General features: G+C 37.1%; 1 protein-coding gene across 1 annotated transcript in view; it reads left to right on the forward strand.

Annotated features, from left to right (window-relative positions):
• The first annotated feature begins 989 nt into the window (after positions 1-989).
• The window catches only part of DRT101 (phosphoglucosamine mutase-like protein), a 180046-nt gene continuing 157573 nt past the window's right edge, over positions 990-23462 (forward strand). The window contains exon 1 of the mRNA XM_089448352.1: positions 990-1213. Within this exon, the coding sequence (XP_089304478.1) occupies positions 1153-1213 (61 nt within the window). The 5' untranslated portion in view covers positions 990-1152. The remainder of the gene's footprint in view (positions 1214-23462) is intronic.

Raw genomic sequence — 23462 nt, forward strand, 5'->3', positions numbered from 1 at the left:
AAGATGGTCTCCTCCTTTATTCCCCAATGGTCTAGCCAACACTAGGCATCCTTATGCCACCCTTGCTTGAGCTGAAGGTTAGGGCTTTGGCTAGAGTTAGAAGCAATTTTAAGAAACCTCTTGGCGTCCATGTTAAATAACTTCTTATACATTAGATACCTAGTCATAGCCATGCTTTCAAAGGGGGAAAGACTTGCTTCAATCAGAAGGATATGGTAGGGAGTTTTTGCTTTAATATTGAGGCTGTAGGTTATAAATTGCTTTTGAATCTGCTTAAGCTTTCCCAAGGACTCTCTGGATATACTGCCACTCCATACCTCACATCCATATAAAATAATAGGATTGACAAGAGTCTCCAAGATGAACTTCTTTTAGTCCCAAATCCAAAAATCTACTAACTTACAGTTGTTTGCAAGCCTATAGTAAGTTTTTCAACCTCCATTTATCCTTTTTGTCAATGCTGTAATTCCAATCGAGCTTATGATGGATGCTGATTCCCATATATTTGTATGAAGGAACTTCCTCCAAGAAGTTGTTTTCATAAATAAAAGTATCATAGGTGATCTTTTTGGATTTAGAGTAATCTCCATCTTGGAGCAAATTTTTTGAAAGATTCTAAGTTGCTTGCTAAGATCCTAATGACTCCTTGCCAAAAGAACAATATTATCAACACAAAGAAAATGAGTTATGACCATACCAGTGAGAGTGCGGCCAACACAACCTACATCTTCCAAACACTCTTCTAACTTATCAATATATATGCCAAAAAAAATAAGCAATAAGAAATACCCTTATTTGACTTCAATATTACATTTAATTTTTTATACGCTACACTATTTCTCAATAATCCTAAACTTTAAAATAACGTTCTTATACTTACACTATTAAGTGAAATTTGAATCAAAAAATCACAAATGAAAGAAAAGCAAATTCCTTATTACATAAATAAAGGATCTTCCCAGATAAGTTGAATACCCAAAAATAAACCTACCCGATACGCTAAAATATGACATATTCTGATGCGTTGGGAATGTTTAATTAAAATATCGAAACAAAAGAATCAACCTTTCGAATTTTAGATGCATTCAGACAACCTTGAAACAACAATACTAGCACTGGACTCGAAGCTGTAAATCGAACTGAATTGAAGATATGGAGGAAGCATACAGAGAAGTCCTCCTCCAAGCAGCCTCTCTTTTTCCTCCACCACCAGGTAATCAAGTCACACATGCTGCCTTTTCTCTGTTCCCATCATCAATGTCTCTTGCGTTTTCTTTTTGAAAAATTTCAGTCATGGAATATATGCTGAAGAGGCTGAAATTACAGAGCTTCAGACATTACCAGACAGCTCGCATCGAGCTTCAGGATACGTACATAGTTCCCTACCGAGCAAACTACCTCACTAAACAGTTCTTTGATGAGACAAGTCAATTTAGAATCTTTTGTCAATTAAGGATCCTCTTCGACAATGGCCTTTGATGATCCCTTTCTCCAGTTTTCGTTAATGCGTGCAATGACGCCCTTGTTCTCTCGTGCATTATTGTTGCTTGTCCTGTAAAGTTTTGCGATACTTAAAGAAATTTGCAAGAGTCATTTCTTATAACTTCTCCCCTGGCTCTTGCAATCCCCGGGTTTCCTGTTGAAATCCCATCAAAGTTTATTTTAAACCATCTGCTGCTTGGGGGAGACCATGGGATTCCCTTGGAATTTCTCCATTCTCACTGATCTTAACTGCTCGTTGCCCAGATCCTACTTTCAAGCTTGGATCAGGCTCATTTTTCCTGGCTTCCTGCTTTTAGAAATTCTTTATCAGCTCTTTAATTAGCATACCAACCTGTTCAAGGGGTTAGTCTCTTTTTTTTTCAAAAAATCTTCTGTTCCTTGCTTTCCTTATGCTCCACAAAGTTAAGCCTTGGATCATGTCTCAGACTTTCTTTAGTGTTGTGGATTTCCAAGGGGCTTTTCTCCATTTAACAAATACAGTATCTATTGTATCCCCTATTTTAAATATCTGCTTTCACCAGATCTGCATTTTCTGCCATATTAGTGTAGCAAAATCACAGGACAAAACTAGATGCGGGCTATTTTCTGAAGCCTTAAAACAGCTACTGCACCTTGAAGGACCAGCTAGTCCCCGCTGCACGAGGACTTCTTCAGTAAGAACTTTTCGGTTTGCTTTTAAAGAGGAAAACGAAGCGACTTTTGTCCATCCAATTGGCTCCCAAATCCTTTTCCATATCTTAATTTTTCGTAGCTCTTTCTCCTCCCGAATTAAGTTATAGCCTCCTGTGACACTATAAGATCCAGACCCTGCTTTATTGCATTTGATAGAATCTCCCTCTTCTTGTAGCAGAATCTTCCTTTGGTGATAAGATTTCTTCTGTTATTGTTCTTTCCTCATCTTTCATTGAACACATGCCAGCTGTTTAACTTCTTCCATTTGCTGAAGGTCTGCTGTTGGTTAGAGGTCTCTTTCCCATGGCTTTTGGCTGTGTCAAGAAGAGTATTCTACAGTCCAGTATGAGGGGATGTGTAATGTAAAATAACTCCGATGTGGTATAGATAGGCAAAAAACTAAAACTGAAACTAAAGTACTAATATTAAAAAATAAAAATATAGACATTTAAATCAGCTTAATATCTTAATTAACAATAAACAAATAAGAATATATATAACATTGACATGAATGAAAAATGAAATAACAGCAGTCTAGATCCATCTTAATCCCAGATCTATCAAGTGTGGATGGGGTCAAATCCCTGGAAGTGTAAATCTTTCCTCAATTTTTTGCGCTTTAAAAAGGTTTGCACTTCTAAAGATTAATTTCTTTGATGCTTGATAGATCTAGGGTTAAGGTGGATCTGGACTTAATATTTCCCTTATCCTTTCCAGACATACAATTTCTTTAAATGGACTATAGCTATTCCATGCATCATCCCAAGTGTCATCCTAGAAGGAAACAGTTTCACCACCCCCCACCTACCAAAATATTTCTTCAAGACAGGGGATATCTTTTGAAATACTGTTACAGATTGAAGACCCCTTTGGAAGATCTGAAGAGCAGATTATTTGAATTTCATATTTACTCCTATTGTTTATGAATCCTGCCTCTTTATTTTATTCCATAATGCTTCTGGGTCAGATAAGATTCTCCACAGGAGCTTTGCTGCGAGGACTCTGTTTACCAGGCCCAGCCTTCTAATTCTCCATCTCCCAGCGCATTTATGCTGAGCTACCGTTTGACTATAGAAGCAGGTGCCATTTGCTCTTGTCTTTTGTTCCCTCCATACAAAGTTTCTAGCTACCTTTTCAGTTTCAGTCTCAGGGATTACCCTGGCTGGTGTATGCAGAGCCGTTCTTTGGAACAAAGGAATTGCAAGCATTACTGATTAGAGTCTAGACTAAAATCAATGTTACACCAAGTTTCTAGGAGATGGGGATAGGGGGACATGTTTGTGGATGTGTGGAGACACCCTCCAAATTTTAAGGAATGTCATAGGGGACAGAGGGCATCTCTTACATAAGGACACTCTACTACAAGTTTAGAAATATATAAAAAATGAAACATAAGTGATAATATAATGTGAATCTGTTAGATACCTGGTTAGATACCTAATCCTAGGGATTATAGTGTATCGTAAATATTATTATCATTCATTTACGATAAATATGAAGAGTCATAGTTAAATAGGAATAGTCATCAAGCCTCTTGGGAGATGAAACCAAAGGTCATAGTCGATATATTTATTTGTGGTTCACATTAATAAAATTATTCAAGCTTGGAGTTATTCAAGCCTGTTAGTGGTATCAGAGCCCTGGTGTTTTTAGATAACTCCATGATCTTGTCTGCTCGTTGCTTCTCTCCCTAGTCTACAATAGCTAGGGTTTCCAGACCATTCAATTGGAGCTCAGAGGAAAATACATGGTGGCAAATTTAGAGCTCTTACCTTGAGTTTCTGATTCAGTTCCTCATATTCAGCGTTGCAGTTTTCTCTTCCTTCTCAGAGAGTTGGGTGGCTGTTAAGGCCATACTCTCACACCTTGGGTGACTTGCTGAATTAATTCATATTGCTTGGGCTGAAGTAACATTCTTGAGAGTTGAGGCTACACACAGCTAGTAGCGACATTCTCTCTCTTTACCTGGGTGATTTATTTATTGCTGGGGGATTAGTTACCTGCTAGTTGGTTCATTACTTTGCTGGGCATACTGCTCACTTACCTGGGTCAGTTCCACCATTTAAATTAAGTTTTAACTTTAGTTGGAGTCGGGCATTAACACAGACTGCATGACATCCATTGCAGAGATCATTTTTTATTACATGCATTGCAACGATTACTATTGTAGAGATCATGGGGAAGTTGTATTGCGAAGAGTAGCTGCTGCTGGATATCTATTGATTTCTGATTTGTATAAAGGAGGCTGGCTTTGTATCTTCTGCTTAAGAGAAGACATGCATTTGACATTGCTTATATTTTTGAAGTGATTTTCAGATTTCTTTATGAAAATACATTCTGTTGTCTCAATTGTTGGTGTAATGCTCAGTTGCAAAGAAAATTATCCAGAATGGTCAAAAAAGGTTGATGGTACTCTTATGATTTATCTTCAATGATATTTAGGTTGGTATTTGCAATGGTGATACTTCACCTATCAAACCTACAACAAATAAAGAGCTTGCAATATGGATGAATAAAGATAAGAAAATCAATTGCAGTTGAAGCTCTTCAACCTGGAGTTGAAGGATAATGATCCCATGGCTTTAGCATCCAAATTAAAGCCATCATGCACGACATGCCACTGGTGTGTAGATAGGCATTGCTCTCAAGGCCTTCTACCCCACATATTCTCACTATCTTGAATCACTTCAAACTAGTGGCCATTGAAGTCCCTCAATTTTGACTCTTCGGTGGAGAAAATTGTAGAATGTGAGAAAGCTTTCGGGAAGAAGATAGTTCAGCCCGCCAGTGGGATTGTGCACCTTGCCCAAGAATTCAAGTACCAATCACATGATTCTTCTAGAGGAGAAGGTAGTAAGAGAAGACGTGGAAATATTTCAGAGGTAGGGGGATAGGCATAATCATGGTGAGAGATTTGATTTTCACTGTGTTTGTTATGGCAAGAATGGACATGATGCAAAGACATGTAGGATCTAATGGGAGAAGATAGAAGAAAAGTAAGAACAAAAGGAAGAAAAAGTTAAAGCTCTTGAATCCACTCATTTTGTTATTGCTCATTGCAATATTGGCATAAGTAAAGATTTGTTTAAAATTTCATTTGCTTCTTGGAGAGATGCATGGTTGCTTGACAATGGCTCTACTTGGCACATGGCTTTTTAGAAAGACTTTTTTGAAAATTTCAATGACAATATAGAGGGTGCAGTACACTTTGCAGATAGATCTAGTCTTAAACCTATGGGAATTTGCATAATCAGGTTCAAATTCCCTAGATTCATAGATTTTATTTTGCATGATGTTCTTCCTAAGTTTCAGAGGAACCTTTTGTCTCTTGTAGATTTGACAGCAAGGCCATACTATTCACATGTTTGATGGAAAAGTTGAAATAAGGAGCTTTTTTGGGGACAACATGGTTGTCATGACAGACTGGGAGGATAAGAGATTGTCGAAGATGAAAGGGACATCTACATAGACACAAAATTTTGCATATCTTTGTAATGATGATGAAGGTACATTGTCATTCAATCTCTTGTGGCATGCTAGGTTGGGGCACATCAATTATGATGGTCTTGTATGTTGAAGAAAATGGTGTTTTTGGTTTGCCTACCATTCAAAGGAATTTGAAGCAACGTGATGCGTGTATCTTTAGTAAACATGGCAAACAAGCTTTTCATGATTCCACTTCGAGAGCATGTAGAAAGCTAGAGTTGATACACTTTGATTTATGTGGCTTCATGCTTGTTGCATTTGAATATATCATAAATTTTATTAATGATTACACCAAGAGGTGTTGGGTTCATTTGTTGAAACATAAATCTCAAGCATTTGAAACATTTAAAAAATTTCATGTATGGATTGAAAATAAAGCACAACCTAATAATGGAGGGTAATATACTTCCAATGTGTTTGAAATCTATCTTTGCCAACATGGGATTAAGCATCAACCATTGGTCCATACAATCTTTAGTACAATGGTGCAGCAAAAAGAATGAATATAACACTCTTGAATATGATACGTTCCATGTTATTTTCAAGAATGTAAAGTTGATGTTTTGGGGTGATGCAGTTCTATGTGTAATGTATTTGAGAAACAAAACTCCATCTCATGCTCTTGGGAACAAGACTACTTATGAAATGTGGTATGATCGCATCCCTTCGGTGAGGCATATTAGGGTTTTTGGTCCCACTTGTTATGCCTTAACTGCTAAGGAGCAAAGAAGCAAACTAGGTGCAAGGAGTTGAAAATGCGTCTTCTTTGGGTACTCAAATATCACCAAGGCATATCATCTTATGATGAGGTAAATGAAAAATTCATTTTTTCAAGAGATGTGATTTTTCTTGAATCCACAAAAAATGACAAGATTGTTGAGTGGTAGCTTGACCATCTTGATAGATTTACCCATTTAAAGACATATCATGAGTTTGATAATAAGATTCCACATCTTGAAGAAGGATCCCTATCTAGGATTAATCATTTTAATCTTCCTTTGAAGTGCCTTTCCCCTTGTGTAGAAGATCCTACCACTTCATCAAGGTAGGAGCTTCTATCGGATGATGTGATTGAGAGGATTAAAAGGTTGAATCTTAATGGGAATGTAGCACTATCTTAATTAGTTGAGCAACCTGGACCATCACAGAAATTTCGAAACTGGGACATGAAGACACTTGAAAGTGTTCATCCTGATGAGGTTGCAAAGACAGGAATGAACTTTAGCAAGACAAGATAATGGAGGTGATGTAGATGTTTCAGATTCAAGTGATGTCAATGATATGGAAGTTTCCTATGATTGTGAAGTGAATTTATGTACTAACTTTGAACCAACTTCCTTTGAAGAATCTACTTCCCATGATGAGTGGAAAGAAGCTATGTAGAAGGAGTATGATGCCTTCATCAAGAAGGGGACATGGAAATTGGTGGATCCTCCATTTGGAACCAAACCAATTGGTTGCAAGTGGGTTTACAAAAACAAGTACAAATTATAGGGCTTACTTGACAAACATAAGGCAAGGCTTGTGGCAAAAGTATGTGCACAAAAAGTTGGCATAGGATATGAGGAGACTTTTCTTCCACAGCAAAGTGGGCTACCATTCATGCTTTGTTGGCTTTGGTAGCACAAAATAGTTGCAAGATTAATGTGATGACAACTGTTTTGAATGGAGATTTGATATATGTCTACATGTTGAAGGATTTATTGTGAAGAGTTAGGAACAAAAGGTATCATCAAGTCTTTGTATGGCCTAAAGCAAGCACCTCACACATAGTATGAAAAACTAACTGATCATATTTTGAAGATCAAATTCAAGCACTTTAATCTTGATGATGCAACTTTCTTTGTTAAAAAAACTGGAAAAATTGTTGTGTATTTTATGGTGTATGTAGATGATATTTTGAGAACAAGAAATAGTGAAGCATATATTTCATCCATAAAGAAAGAATTGAAGAAGGCTTTTGAGATGATGACAGACATGGGGTATCTTCACTACTACTTGGGTATTGAAGGAACTCAAAATCCAAGTTATATATTCATCTCCCAAAAGAAGTACATTAGAGAGTTGTTGAATAAATTTGGCATGGTTGATTGTAATCCTCTCTTTACTCCATTGGAGCAAAATTTGAAGCTAAAATCAAAAGAAGGGAATGAATTTGAGGATGCAATTAAATATAGACAACTTGTGGCGAGTCTCATCTACCTTACCACTACTAGACTAGATATTTCATTTGCAGTTGGGATCCTTTCTAGGTTCATGCAAAAGACTTGTGAAGGACATTAGTGTGCTATAAAGAGAGTTCTAAAGGACTTGAAGGGAACTCAAGACTTTGGGCTCAAATACTCTGAGGTGGAGGACTTCAGATTAGTTGGATATATAGATTCAGACTTTGACGGGGATAAGGAGAATGGTGTGTGTTGTAATCTAAGGAATTGTAAATAGTTATCATCAGTTTCCCAAGGTAGCAATAGATAACATCATATAAACTATGATACACATACATATAGATGAGAGAATGAAGAAGATAACACAAGTAACAGGAGACTAGTAATAAGCACTTTATTAATATCCCACAACAATACAATATCCCTTTCCTTCACTACCTCTCTATTACATCAATTCCCTATCTATATGTTGTTGGAAAAATCCATAGGTTGGCAGTTAAAACGATTTTCCTTATTATGACATTAACTTGTAATGTTTTCATTATTAGTGTTAGATTTCTTAATTATCCTTTCTTATCATCAAGATTAATGCCAAACAACAAAATAAGAGAACACAAGATATAGGAACGATGCCAGGGCAAAACTCTCCTCGAGGGGAAAACTCGGTCACAAATGCTTCCTTTAGTGGATTCAAAGATGAGACGACCAAGACCCTTACATTCGAGACTACCTCCATCAAGTCACCCTTTTTCACTGTGTTAACATCGAATACATCATCACTGCAATATCTTCGAGGTCATAACAACGACATACTTCAATTCTGTGGCGCTCACCATCTTGTAGTTACACCAAGATAATATAGGCACCAAACTGTGGTAGACTAAACAATACGCATTCCCTTAATTGTGACAGCACGGAGGGTATGTCTCACTGAGACCCGAACTTCTCACTGTAATCAGCACCGAAACTGTCTCTGAGATTTCACTGAAACTTCCTTTGAGATATACTGAAACTTCCTCTCTGTAATCATCGAAATTTCTCTGTGATTACGAGCTCGGAAATTGGTGAAATGCGAAGATCCCAAGCGGGTATATATAGTGATTCGTCTGTCCTAAAATGAGCTAACATGTATTATGAAGAGCTGTGTCCTTTAATTGAGCCGACATGTGTTCTTTTGATAATAATTCTTTTGAGGCCGACTTGAAGACTTTGATGAAGACTTTCTTGAGGACTTTGCTGAAGGGAATGACTTGATGGAGGAGTCAAACAATAAATGACTTCGATAAATAACCTAAAGCCTACAATGGAGGCTAGAACTAATACAAATGACCCATGCATGAAACCCATGCTTTAATAAGTCAATTTCAATAATAATAGATTTCCTTTTGACAAATATATTACATTTAGACTTCAAGTACAATTATGAAGACCGAACATAGTTACATTTTCCAACACTCCCTCTTAACTGGGGAGGTATTCATATTTACATATAACCATAGGGGTACATGGAAGATCTCAAAACACATCATCTACGAAGAAGTTTAGGCACCGCAATGCCATGGACTAGATTCCTGACCAGGGCAATTTATCCATTGGTCTCTCAACAATTTAGGCGCCGCAATGCCATGGACTAGATTCCTTACCAGGGCAATTTATCCGAGTGGGACTACGATGGACTCAAGCTTTCATCCTCTCTAGGTACCATCAGGCTTACTTGCTAACCACCAACCCAAAGATCCAGGTGTGTATCAAAACTAGAGCTCTATAATCAACACCACCTTTTCCAACTTCGGGACCTAGACATCAACACAAAGTGTCGGCCATATGTCCTCCTAGGCAATGCTTCACTCACAAAGCCTCAATACCCCTTGATCCAGTAGATCAAGGATGACCAATCTCTCCCAATCAAACTGATTGGTAACCAACATGCTATCAAAACCTTCGAGAGATTCACTTGTACAAACACAACCCCAATCAATAATATACTTTCACATGTACATAATCAAATACAAACCTCCAGGGTCATTCTAGATGTTGCTCCTCAACTTAGTAGGACTATCAACCGAATCTTTGATAGAAGATTCCTCAATCATATGCTTTCCTACTTCTCATGCAACAACATATCCTCCAAAATTCATTCTTCAATCAAAACCAAGCTATACCCTCCCTCTCAACCAGGGAGCATCTTATTATCCGAACTCCCTCTTAATCTTAGAGAGATCTCTTATAATCATGCTTCCTCAGGGAGATCAACTTCTTATTTTCGTCATCGGAGAATCTTTCATGGCTTCCAACCATTTCATTAGAGTTATCGCTATCCTCATCATGCTTGTCACAACAAGCATCTTTACCAAGTTGAAGATTGTGTACCTGCACAACTTAGATAGCAAGTACAACCAAAACTATAGAAGCATGAAGTTAGCCATACCAGAATCATGGAAGCATTTCAACTTTATACATATCAGATACCCAGACTTAATTACAAACAAGAAACATATACTCTTCAACATCTTGCTAGGGACTTTGTCATACACCCTAGATTACTTCATAATAACTTTCATTTCATCTAGGGTTTCAATGTTTCTTCCAAAGGTATCATATACCTTACTACAACATATAGAAAACCCTAGAAACAATTTCAAACAAATATAAAGCATCCAACAATCTTTCAAAATTCATATGTTAAACTTCTCACTAGGGTTTCATACAAATCCTAGATTTCATACAAAAAGTCAATCAAAACCAATCACAACTTAGTTATTAACATGAACAACTTCCACTAGGGTTAGTTGCAACGATCAACCATCAATCCCAACCAGTACTCAGATTTCAACAATCTTATACAAATCGTAGATTGTCATATTGTCATCATTAATCAAAGATTTTACTTCTACTAAGGTTCAACTCCAAAACCCTAGAATTCCATCTTCACAATCTCAACAATCATTAGATAAATAGGTCTCAGATTGTTATGTCATACAAACTAGACAATGTAACTACTACTAGGATTTAGCTGCAAACCTTAGATTTCCCAACATCATCATCCTAGAATCTCAGACAAGGACTTCCATTAAATCCTAAGACTTATGACCATCAATAACTAGGTCAAAGCACATATCAAGGAATTCATAATCATACATAAGTATATCATATGTCCGACAGCATTAATACATTTGACCTAGACCAAGCTAGCGATTTGACCAAAAAGACATATCTATATATACCTAGGGATTCATCATCATGCAAATACATTTCAAATCATGTGTTAGTCAAACCCAACTTGACAAAAATATGAAATAAGAGTTAGACATACAAACTTGATTAGACTAGGGTTTGATCAAACAAACACACCCATACTAAGGAAATCATTTCTAAGACATTGAAAGGGTCTTGCTCACACATTCCACCAAAACCTAATGAGTTAGGGTTTCAATGTAGAAACATAGCAAACCTAATATTACCAGAACTTCAAAGGTTCGGGATTTTAGACCTTATCATTCAACCCTAACAAGTTAGGTTTTCCTGATCATACCAAAATCCCAAACATGGCATCATCAAACACAATATCCCTAAGTAGTTTAGGGTTTCAGACATTCACATTAGCATACCCTTCGGTTAGGGTTTTCCAGAACCTGTCTAGGGCTCTATACAAAATCAGTTAAGAATATGAGTGGGGTGGGTATATTTATCAAGAGATGAATCACCCAAAACAAGAATCATTATGATTCAATATAGCTAGACATAACAATGTTAGTAATACACTGTCAAATGAATAAACCTTCAATATAAAGATATCAATGTATTACAGTTTAAGGCATGCCTTTGTTTCTTGACAAACCTTTCTTTGGGTAGCTCACTTCAAACTCCTTGAGGATAGAGCAGATGTTTTCCTTCAAGCTGGTTCCTTGTGCTAGTATTATCATCTAAGATCCTGAATATATCTCTACAGGCAACAATATATTCTACTTCATTGTTTCGATCTTACATATATCAATAACCATAGCAATGCCTTAGCTCTTATAGTGCTTCGACCATATATTACTTGAACCCGAATTCTCCTTATGACCATGACAGGTACCATTGTAGTGATACTTCTTATGATAGGCATCACTGTAGTTTTACCAAGACTTATTCTCTGTGATAGGCACCACTGTAACAATACTGAAATGTATTCATAGTACCGAAACTTATACTACTGTGATAGAACTGAGTCCTATTCACTGCACTAGCATCATTGAAATATCACCGAGTTGAGATTACTGTGGTCATGTGATTTATTGAATTGAGGTCACTGTAATAGCGCTGAACAAAGGTAACACCAAGACTGTATTGACATGGTGACTGAGTTAGCATCGAGACCCTTTTTCTTCTGCCTGTTGTAGTACCGAGATCCTTCTACTGTGCCTAATCCGAGCTCCTAAAGCATCCTCTCTGAGATTACACTGAACCTCTCACTGAGGTGTCACCGAAATTGTCTTGAGCAAGCCTTCACATTATATTTGTACTAAAATCTGTATAGTGACATCTAAACTTCAGTTAGAGATGATCCGCATTTCTTGTAATGATACCAAGACTTACTCCTGTCATATCCGAGCTTGATCCCCTTTGTTAGAGCACCGAAACTGACTCACTGAGACTGCTTCAAAGATGGATGAGTTACTATTGTAGTATCACCTAAGCCATTTCTGAAATACATAGTGAAGTTATATCTTTATTGTGTCTTCACTGAAATGTCAATACTGATCCTTCAAGACTGTGTCTTCACCGAAAATGCTACGAATCCATTCTGAAAAGATCCAAACTTGTTATATCACCAAAACTGTCTCTCTTGTTTTCACTGTTACTTATATACAGTTTATAGTGAAGTCACTCCTTTGAGTATTCTCAGAAATGATCCGACTTCTTTCTCCTTCATTCTTTAATATGCTCACTGTAATCTTATTAGCCCAGAACTGCCCTTCTTCAAACTGCCTTGACCATGACCATAGCTCTGATACCATGTTGGAAAATCCATAGGTTGGTAGTTAAAACGATTTCCCTTATTATGACATTAACTTGTGATGTTTTCATTATTAGTGTTAGATTTCTTAATTATCCTTTCTTATCATCAAGATTAATGCCAAACAACAAAAGAAGAGAACACAAGATATAGGCACGCTGCCAGGGCAAAACCCCCCTTGAGGGGAAAACCCAGTCACAAATTCTTCCTTCAGTAGATTCAAAGATGAGACGACCAAGACCCTTACATTCGAGACTACCTCCATCAAGTCACCCTTCTTCCTTTCACTGTGTTAACATCGAATACATCATCACTGCAATATCTCTGAGGTCATAACAACGACAGACTTCAATTCTGTGGTGGCACCGAGCCCACCATCCTGTAGTTACACCAAGATAATATAGGCACCGAACTGTGGTAGACTGAACAATCCGCATTCCCTTAATTGTGACAACATCGAGGGTATGTCTCACTGAGACCCGAACTTCTCACTGTAATCAACACCGAAACTGTCTTTGAGATTTCATTGAAACTTCCTCTGAGATATATTGAAACTTCCTCTTTGTAATCATCGAAATTTCTCTGTGATTGTGAGCTCTGGAATTGGTGAAATGCGAAGATCCCAGGCGGGTATATATAGTGATTTGTCTATCCTAAAATGAGCTGACATGTATTATGAAGAGATGCGTCCTTTAATTGAGCCGACATGTGTTCTTTTAATAATAATTCTTTTTATGCTGACTTGAAGACTTTGATGAAGACTTTCTTGAGGACTTTGCTGAAGGGGATGACTTGATGGAGGAGTCAAACAATAAATGACTTCGACAAATAACCTAAAGCCTAAAATGGAGGCTTGAACTAATACAAATGACCCATGCATGAAACCCATGCTTTAATAAGTCAATTTCGATAATAATAAAATTCCTTTTGACAAATATATTACATTTAGACTTCAAGTACAATTATGAAGACCGAACCTAGTTACATTTACCAACATATGTATGATTCATTTACAGGGTAGTTGTAACTGTCTAAGTAGCTTGGTCGGTCGACTCAACTGCGTTGTTGACTGACTTACATTTCCAACTCGACAATCGACTAAATTCAACTAGGTCAACTGTCGAGTCTAGTTGATAGAGTTGACTAACCCTTCCAACATCTCCCCCCACGTCATTTCCTTGCTTGTCTCGAGCAAGCAGGAGATGTGCATTTACATAGTAAAATTTTAAGAGAGATTACAAAATACAATAATTTATAATACAGTTAGAATGATGCTTTTTGAATGTTATTGCTGCTTTTGATTTGTTTCTACTGCTTGATTAGTTGGAGGATCTTCTTTGCATGGTGCTAGGATTGTGGAAATTTGAGGAGAAGTTGTCTTCATGTGACCTTTAGGTTGTGCTTCTAAAATTGTTGTTGGCCATCTATCAAGGGGTACTTCTTTGCTTAGTTGTTTAACTTCTTTTTGTTGTGGTGCTGCTTTGTCCAATGTGAGCCTTTTGCCTCTGTTTCGACTGATTTTGATTGTTGGCTCGGTGTTGGAAAATTCATATTTGACATGTTGGGAGCAAAAAATTGAATTCTTAGATGAATTGGAGAAGATATAGTGTATGGCCACAACTGAGGGAGATCTTGTAGTCGTCCAAACACTGTTTTATCGATATAGGGAGAAAAACATTGCCGCTGCTAATTGAAAGATGTCCATTCGTTGACTATATACTGAGCTTGCATCCTTGTTGAAGTCATACGTGCGCAATATTCTAATTTCTTTATTAATGAAGCTTCCTGTACCTCCAACAAGTCGATGTTGCATTGATCCTCTAGATGTTGTGTATGCTATATTCCTTTATTTAGGTGGTCGAGAGCATTGTTTGCTTTTATCTGTGCTCTTTTCCCTTCTCAAAACCACTTCCTTGCTTCTTGAATCAATGCAACTTCGACCTATTTTTCTGTAGCTACTTGTGTTGATAGGGCTTGCCAATGTTTGAAGTCAATAATGGCTTTCTCCTTGTTGGTTAGATCTTGTATGGCTCTACTGCACTTATAGTCGGCGACATGTAGATGCGAAAATATGTTGGTCAATTATTCAGTATGGTTTACCTTGTTGCCTATTGTGCGACCGCTTCCAATGACTATCTAGTTTGTTTAAATCTATTAATTTCTTCTTTCAAAATTGCATATGTTTGGTCAATTTTAGCTTTTTTACTTTCATACTATGTCTCTTTCTTCTCCTGCTATAGTTGCACATTTAGATCGACAAGCTAATGCACTAGGTGTCAGATGGAGTCCAGTTGATTTGTTTCTAAACTGGGTGGCTCAATTTGTAACTTTTCTTGTGCCAGATCTTTGCATTCTTGCCATACGTGCTTCTCTTTATTCCTTCTCTCCTCTACTCTTGCTATATTTTTCATTGCTTTTTTCCATCAAATGGTGGACTTCTTATTGATTTTATTATACAAATAAAAGAATTGGTTATCTGACATTAATAGTGGATCAATTATAACTTTTGTTGGCTGTGGTGACTCCTCCATAGGTTGGAAAGCCATATAAATCCTTGGTTCTATTTACTTCTTGGCCCGTTGCTTCTTTGAACTAGCCCTTGGTTTTTGCGTTGTTTGAGTTGGTTGGGCTTGTTGAGTTTTTAAGTCCAATAGATACTAGCACTATATTTTTGAAATACTGATAATTACTTCAAATGATATAGATCTTCTTTTAGCAATTCCATTATATCATTAAGCAATTACACTTCAAAAATTCAACCATAAAATCATAAGGACAGTAGAGACCACAATGCACAAAGAGAACACAAGATTTACCCTTGGAAAACCCACTCGGGGGAAAACCCGACAACCTTTTTCTTAGAGAAATTCTTCAGTTCAACAAGATACACATATTGCAGTTAGTCAACTATGACATCCAACAAGCTATGGGCAAACCTGGTCAAGCAACCCTCTAGTCAAGTCGAGTCAAGTCAAATCTCTTCCCTTCAAACTTTGGCCCTCTCAAAACTGCCTAGAATTTTGGCTTGCCGAGAATATACTACCTAGAAACTGCCTAGAAATTCGGTCTATCCAAAAACTACCCAAAATTTCGGCCTACCCAGAAACCGGCCAGAATTTCGGGTTATCTAGAAATTTCTGCCCAAAAAGTCACACGTGCAAGGTCTAGAGAGAGAAATGCGAGTTAGAGAGACATATAAGATCTTCATCCCATTGAGAAACACAAAGAGTGGCAGTGAAACGATTTCTCTTATTGTGACATTATCTTGTGATGTTTTTCATTATTATTATTTGTTCTTTCGAATTATCTTTTCTTATCATCAAGACTAATGCCAAGCAACAAATAGAAGAGAACACAAGATGTAGGCACGTTGCCAGGGAAAAACCCCACTCTAGGGGAAAACCCAGTCAAAATTCTTCCTTCAGTAGATTCAAGATGAGACGACCAAGACCCTTACAACTTAGACTCGAGACTACCTCCATCCATAAAGTCAATCTTGTCATAGTTCTATTCATCCTGCAACAATCATTCTTCTTCACACTTTGATCCTTTCAATGGCACCGAACTTGTATCTTGAGATAACAATGATCTCTGAACCATCTTGGTGTGATATCACTGAATTTACTCACTGAGATAGCACTAAGAGTTGTCCACTATGATAACATCGAAGTTCATCCATTAGCATCAAAACTTTATCACTGTGATAACACTAGCATTGTGACTTCATTACTGTGATAGCACCGAGATATTGAAGAACAAAGACTTCCTCACTGTGATAACACTAAGACATTCACTGTGGTGGCATCGAGATATATCCGTTGTAATATCATGGAAATGTATTCACTGTATTATATGACTTCTGTGGTAGCACAGAACTGCAATCTGCATCATCATTCTGAGACTGACTGTAATTGCACCGAAATCTGAAATCATTCGAACTGTCTTCTTTGCAATAGCACTGAAAACATCTCTCTGAAATCCACAATTGTCTCTGAGATCCACGAGTTCATCTCTATGATTTTTGGTCGAAGGTTGCACTCCTATTTATAGTAGTTTCCCTCTTGTAATGAGCTGACATGAGTCCTTGAAGAGATGTGTCTTGTAGGTCGACTTGATGATGAATTATTTTGAGGCCGACTTGAAGGAGACTTGATGGATGGAGGAGTCTTCAAACAACATTGGCTTTGACAATAACCTAAAGCCTACAATGGAGGCTTGACCTATAACAATTGACCCAAGCATGAAACCCATGCTTTAACAAGTCAATTAAAATAATAATAAAATTCTTTTTGCTTTCTTTTGACAAATATATTACATTTTGACTTCAAGTACAATTATGAAGACCGAACCTAGTTACATTCTTCAACACTCCCTCTTAACTAGGGAGGTATTCATATTTACATATAACCATAAAGGTACATGGAAGATCTCAAAACACATCATCTACAAAGAAGTTTAGGCACCGCAATGCCATGGACTAGATTCCTGACCAGGGCAATCTATCCATTGGTCTCTCAACAATTTAGGCACCGCAATGCCATAGACTAGATTCTTGACCAGGGCAATCTATCCGGGTGGGACTAAGATGGACTCAAGCTTTCAGCCTCTCTAGGTACCATCAGGCTTACTTGCTAACCATCAACCCAGGGATCTAGGTGTGTATCTGAGGTCAGAGCTCTATGACCAACACCACCCTCCCAACTTCGGGACCTAGACATCAACACAAAGTGCTGGCCAGATGTCCTCCCAGGCAATGCTTCACTCACAAAGCCTCAACACTCCTTGATCCAGCAGATCAAGGACAACAAATCTCTCCCGATCAAATTGATTGGTAACCAACATGCTATCAAAACCTTCGAGAGATTTACCTATACAAACACAACCCCAATCAATAATATACTTTCACATGTACATAATCAAATACAAACCTCTGGGGTCTTTCAAACAACTTGATGTTTCTTCTCAACACAATAGAACTATCAACCGAATCTTTGACAGAAGATTCCTCAATCATATACTTTCCTTTCCTACTTCACATGCAACAACATATCCTTCAAAATGCATTCTCCAATCAAAACTATGTTATGCCCTCCCTCTCAACCAAGGAGATTTCTTCTATTCAGGCTCCCTCTTAATCTCAAGGAGATCTCTTCTATCTAGGCTCCCTCTTAACCTCAGGGAGATCTCTTCTACTTATTGGAGAATCTTGCTCGACTTCCATCCTTCTTATCAGAGTCATTCATATATCATGCTTATCACATTAACTTTAATTACGATCATCTTCACCATCCTGAAGATGATGTACCTGCACAACTTAGATAGCAAGTACAACCAAATCTTATAGAAGCATGAAGTTAGCCATATCAAAATCTTATAATAACGGAAGCATTAGACTTTACAAACATAATCAACAAGAGACTATACTTCAATACTTCAACTTCTTGCCCAGGTTTTGTTACAAACCCTAAATCACATCCACAACTCATCAAGATATTAAACTCATTTCATCTAGGGTTTCAATATTCTTTCAGTGACATGACAAGTTCTTTCATATAGAAAATGCTATAAACAATTCAAACAAGTAATATGTCTAACAACTATCGGAATTCATATGTTAGACTCTTCACTAGGATTTCATACATATCCTAGATTTCATACATGAGCTTCAACAATCAAAATCAATCACAACTTAATTAACAACATGAATAACTTCAAACCCTAGATTTTTTTCATCTACAAATTCTCATCAATCACTATATAGATTCATAAATTCTAGATGGCTATACATACTATAGAATTTAACTATTACGAGGGTTTAGCTGCAAAACCCTAGATTTTTCAAGCAACATAATCCTAGAACTTCAAACATTGACTAGGGCTTGTTTCCAAATCCTATGACTTATGACCATTAATAATTAGGTCAACACATATATCTAGAAATTCATCATTAATCATAAGCATAACATATGTTAGGGAATATTAACATATTAGACATATACTGACCTAGAACAAGCTAGGGTTCCAACCAAATGAACACATACCTAGGGTTTCATTCCTAGGACTATAAATACATAACAAGGGTTTTTCTTATAGAACCAGCTAAACCCTAAATATCTAGGGTTTCATAACATATCAAACCCTACTTTACCAGAATTTCAAAGGTTCGAGATTTCAGACAACACGATTTCAACCATAGCAAGTTAGGGTTTTCATGATCACACCAAAACCCCAAACATGACATCATCAATATAGCAAACATAATAGCAATTTCTTTAGATTCCATCAATAACCCTAAGTAGATTAGGGTTGCATTCATTGTCAACATACCCTTAGGTTAGGGTTTCTAGAGAACCTGTCTAGGGTTCTGTAAGAATAATCAAGGATGTAACAAGGGTAGATTTATCAAATGATGAATCACCCTAAACAAGAATCTAGATGATTCAAGACAGCTAGACATAACTATGTTAGTAATGCAAACTTCAAAAATAAGATGATCATACTTTTTAAGAGAATATTGTAAGGTGTATAGTCTAAGACATACCTGGAGATGTTCCTTAATAGACCTTGAAAGGATTCCTTGAAGTGTCTTCTTTGTACTAAGCCATGATCTTTTATACCTGTAATACATACTTACAAGCAAAACATGTGATACCAAGAATGTGATTTTAATTTCTCAATTTAGATTTCCTACATAACCATGGAGGATGGAATCCTATGAAAAGTTATTCCTTCTTTCAATCAAGGACTTTTTCTTGGAATCCTAGATTACTTGTAAATCTTAGAGGAAGAGGATTAAGGTTCTAATATGTTATCTAGAGAGTACAATCTTTATCCTAGACTAGTTATAAACAAGGATCATTAGAGATAATACAAATCTAAAAGCTCATAAATGTACTTTGTGTTTATGTACCTTTGATTTAATAGCTTATTATATTTGCATCTTGTTAAATACTTACTTGATTTCCTTGAGCTGGTACCTTGTGCTTGTACTTGATAGATCTCCACCGCCAACTGTACCAAATTCCATTTCTTCAACGAATGGAAGATAGAATATACTTTTTCACTTTTTCGATCTTACACATAGCAATGCTATATCAGTACTTTGACCATATATCACAAAGCCCGAATTCTCCTTTATGATTGTGACTGTGATTTACACTGATCTTTGCACTGAGATCACACAAATTCATCACTGAAGTTGATCCGAATTTGACTTCCTTTGTAGTTTGTCACTTGATTTTACCGAAACTCCTCTCTGAATTATATTGACCTTTCTACTAAACTGGTTTTTTGAGGATGCACTGAACTTGTATTGCACTGAACTTGATCACTCATTCTCTGAACTGTCTCACTATGATTTTTATACTGAACTAACACCTGTAGTGTCCTTATCACACTTCTGAGATCTTGTCATTACTGTGACATCACTGAGAATACTTCAAATATGTATAAGTGATTTTCAAACTGCCTTTGACCATGACCATAGCTCTGATACCATGTTGAGAAATCCAAGGAGTGGCAGTTAAAAGGTTTCTCTTATTATGACATTATCTTGTGATGTGTTTCATTATTATTATTTGTTCTATTGAATATCTTTTCTTATCATCAAGACTAATGCCAAGCAACTAATAGAAGAGAACACAAGATGTAGGCACACTGCTAGGGCAAAACCCCACTCTAGGGTAAAACCCAGTCAAAATTCTTCCTTCAGTGGATTCAAGTTGAGACGACCAAGACCCTTACAACTTAGATTCGAGACTACCTCCATCCATCAAGCCAACCTTGTCATAGTTCTACTGCTCCTGTAGCAGTCATTCTTCTTCACACTTTGATCCTTGCAATGGCACTGAACTTGTATATTGAGATAGCAAGATCTCTGAACCATCCTTGTGTGATAGCAACGAATTTACTCACTGAGATAGAACTGAAAGTTGTCCATTGTGATAACATCGATGTTCATCCATTAGCATGAAAAATTTATCACTGTGATATCACTAGCATTGTGACTTCATTACCGTGATAACATCGAGACACTGAAGAACCGAGACTTCCTCACTGTGATAACACCGAGACATTCACTGTGATGGCACCGAGATATATCCACTGTAATATAACTGAAATGTATTCACTGTATTATATGACTTCTGTGGTAGCACCGAACTGCGATCCGCATCATCATTTTGAGACTGACTGTAATTGCACCGAAATCTGAAATCATTCGAATTATCTTCTTTGCAATAGCACCGAAAACATCTCTTTGAAATCCGCAATTGTCTCTGAGATCCACGAGTTCATCTCTATGATTTTTGGTCGAAGGTTGGCTCCTATTTATAGTAGTTTCCCTCTTGTAATGAGCTGACATGAGTCCTTGAAGAGATGTGTCTTGTAGGCCGACTTGATGATGAATTATGATGAATTATTTTGTAGGCTGACTTGAATGATGGAGGAGTCTTCAAACAAAATTGACTTTGACAATAACCTAAAGCCTACAGTGGAGGCTTGACCTATAACAGTTGACCCAAGCATGAAACCCATGCTTTAACAAGTCAATTAAAATAATAATAAAATTATTTTTGCTTTCTTTTGACAAATATATTACATTTTGACTTCAAGTACAATTATGAAGACCGAACCTAGTTACATTCTTCAACACATCCTTCTATTCGTCCTTCTTGTTCTTCTTGAACTTCGCTTGGATGCCAAGAAACTATCTTTCTTGTGTGAAGTCGAATGCTGCCTTTGTGGAGGAGGTCGAATGCCTTTATATAGTGATCTGCCTGTCTAGAATGGGCGTGTCTCTTCACTAGGTCGACTTGACTTGAGGGAGGGCCAACTTGACTAGTTTGGAGCCAAAAATTCAAATTTCAAATTTCAAAATTTTCTCTTTAAAATCTGACATGAAGAACATATCTTATATAAATTCTTTCAAGGGCCAAATAATCAAAATGACATGAAGAACATGTCTTACAAATTCTTTATATATTACAAGGGTTAAAATATAAATTATGAAGAACGACCATAACTACAAAATTCAACAGGGCTGAGGGTGGTTCTATCAACACTGTGGAGGTCTGCTGCTGGACTGACTCCTGTGTTGGTTGTTGAATTGGCTATTGTACAGGTTCAATTGGTGTTGGCACCTCTTTGTCTTCAACTTGGTTTACGCTTAGTGTGGGTTTCGCTTGAACTATATCCACAGGTTCTTCTATTGATTGTACACTTGATGTTGGTTCCTCCTAACTATCTTGATATGCTCTTCAACTGACTGTATGCTTGGCATTGCGCGACCTAGAGAAATCGCTGTATGGTCCAACAAATTCAGCCTGTTCGGCCTTGCAAATTTGTGGCTATACGACCTGATATTTTTTCCCTGTGAGCTGCTCCTAAAGTCAACCTGTGCACTGTTCCTCTTTTATTGTCAGTTCGACCCTTTTATTTTCAGCTAAATTCCCAGTCTCTCTTGTGCCAAATCGAATGCACCCTCAACAGCTTGATTTCCTCTTCATATAGTGGCTGACCTAATCTCCAAAGAGATGGAGGGCTGAGATTGCTTCTCCACTCTTGAGATCAATGGTCACGACTTAATCTGTCATTGACCTTTTTCACTTTATAAAAATTTGGCCAATAAAGTCAATAATTAAATTATTGACTTTAGCCTAAGGTTCAGACTTAGGAAATATTTAAATTTAGCTGTAGAAGTGAATTTAGGTGATTCACTGCATGTCATGGCACTTGACCAATGCAAAATCACTTTCCAAGCTATATAGTTTCAACATTAACAAATATGTTTTGAAAAAATTCCACATTTTTTAAAAGAAGTCATCAAGAAATCCATCTGGTCATGGTTTTTTTCCTCTCTTCATTGAAAAGACAAAATTTAATAGCTCCTTCTTGGTGAGAGACCCCATCATTTTTTTGTTGATGTCCTATGTTAATATCCCTGGAATGTTTTCTAGACTTGTTTCCGTACTTTGAGGGAACCTTTGACCCAGATCTGAAAGAAGATGCTCAAGGTAGATCTCTGCCTCCTTGCAAACTACAAAGGTTTACCCGCCTTTCTAATACCTATAGCCTTGTTATCTGCTAAAATGATTTTTAAATCCTATTCCAGTGTCTGCGACTTTAATAGGCCCATGGAAAAATGATGTGCTCCTGTCCCCTTCTTTCAACTGTTGAATTCTGGATTTCTGCCTTGAAAAAGCTTCTTATTTCTTATATACCAAGTTCAATTTGGCTGATAACTTGTTTTTCTTTCCCAAATTCTTTGGAGAACATCCTGTCTTTTCACTTTCCTCTTGCTGATATGTCATTTCTACTTCAAGCTTTTCCATTTCCATGAAGATGTTTCCAAAGACTTCCTTGTTCCATTTCTTGATCTTACTTTTCGCGAACCCAGGGGTGGGGTTCTTGAACCCGTCCCGGGTTCTCGTCCCTAAGTACTGGATTCGGTTACAGGTTCTTCTGAGAAGAACCCATAAGAACCAGGTGTTTCTATGAAGAACCAGGTTCTCCATTAAAAAATTTTGGGTTCTTTTTTCTTGACACGTACGGAGAACGTTGATGATGAGTACCTGGAACCCCAAAATCGGGTTCTTTGGGGTTCATTTTAGTTTTTATTTTTAAAATTTTAATTAATT

Source organism: Pinus tabuliformis, chromosome X (assembly GCF_031772625.1).
Source record: "Pinus tabuliformis cultivar Carrire ecotype Pingquan chromosome X, CPIR1, whole genome shotgun sequence".
Lineage (NCBI taxonomy): Eukaryota > Viridiplantae > Streptophyta > Pinopsida > Pinales > Pinaceae > Pinus > Pinus tabuliformis.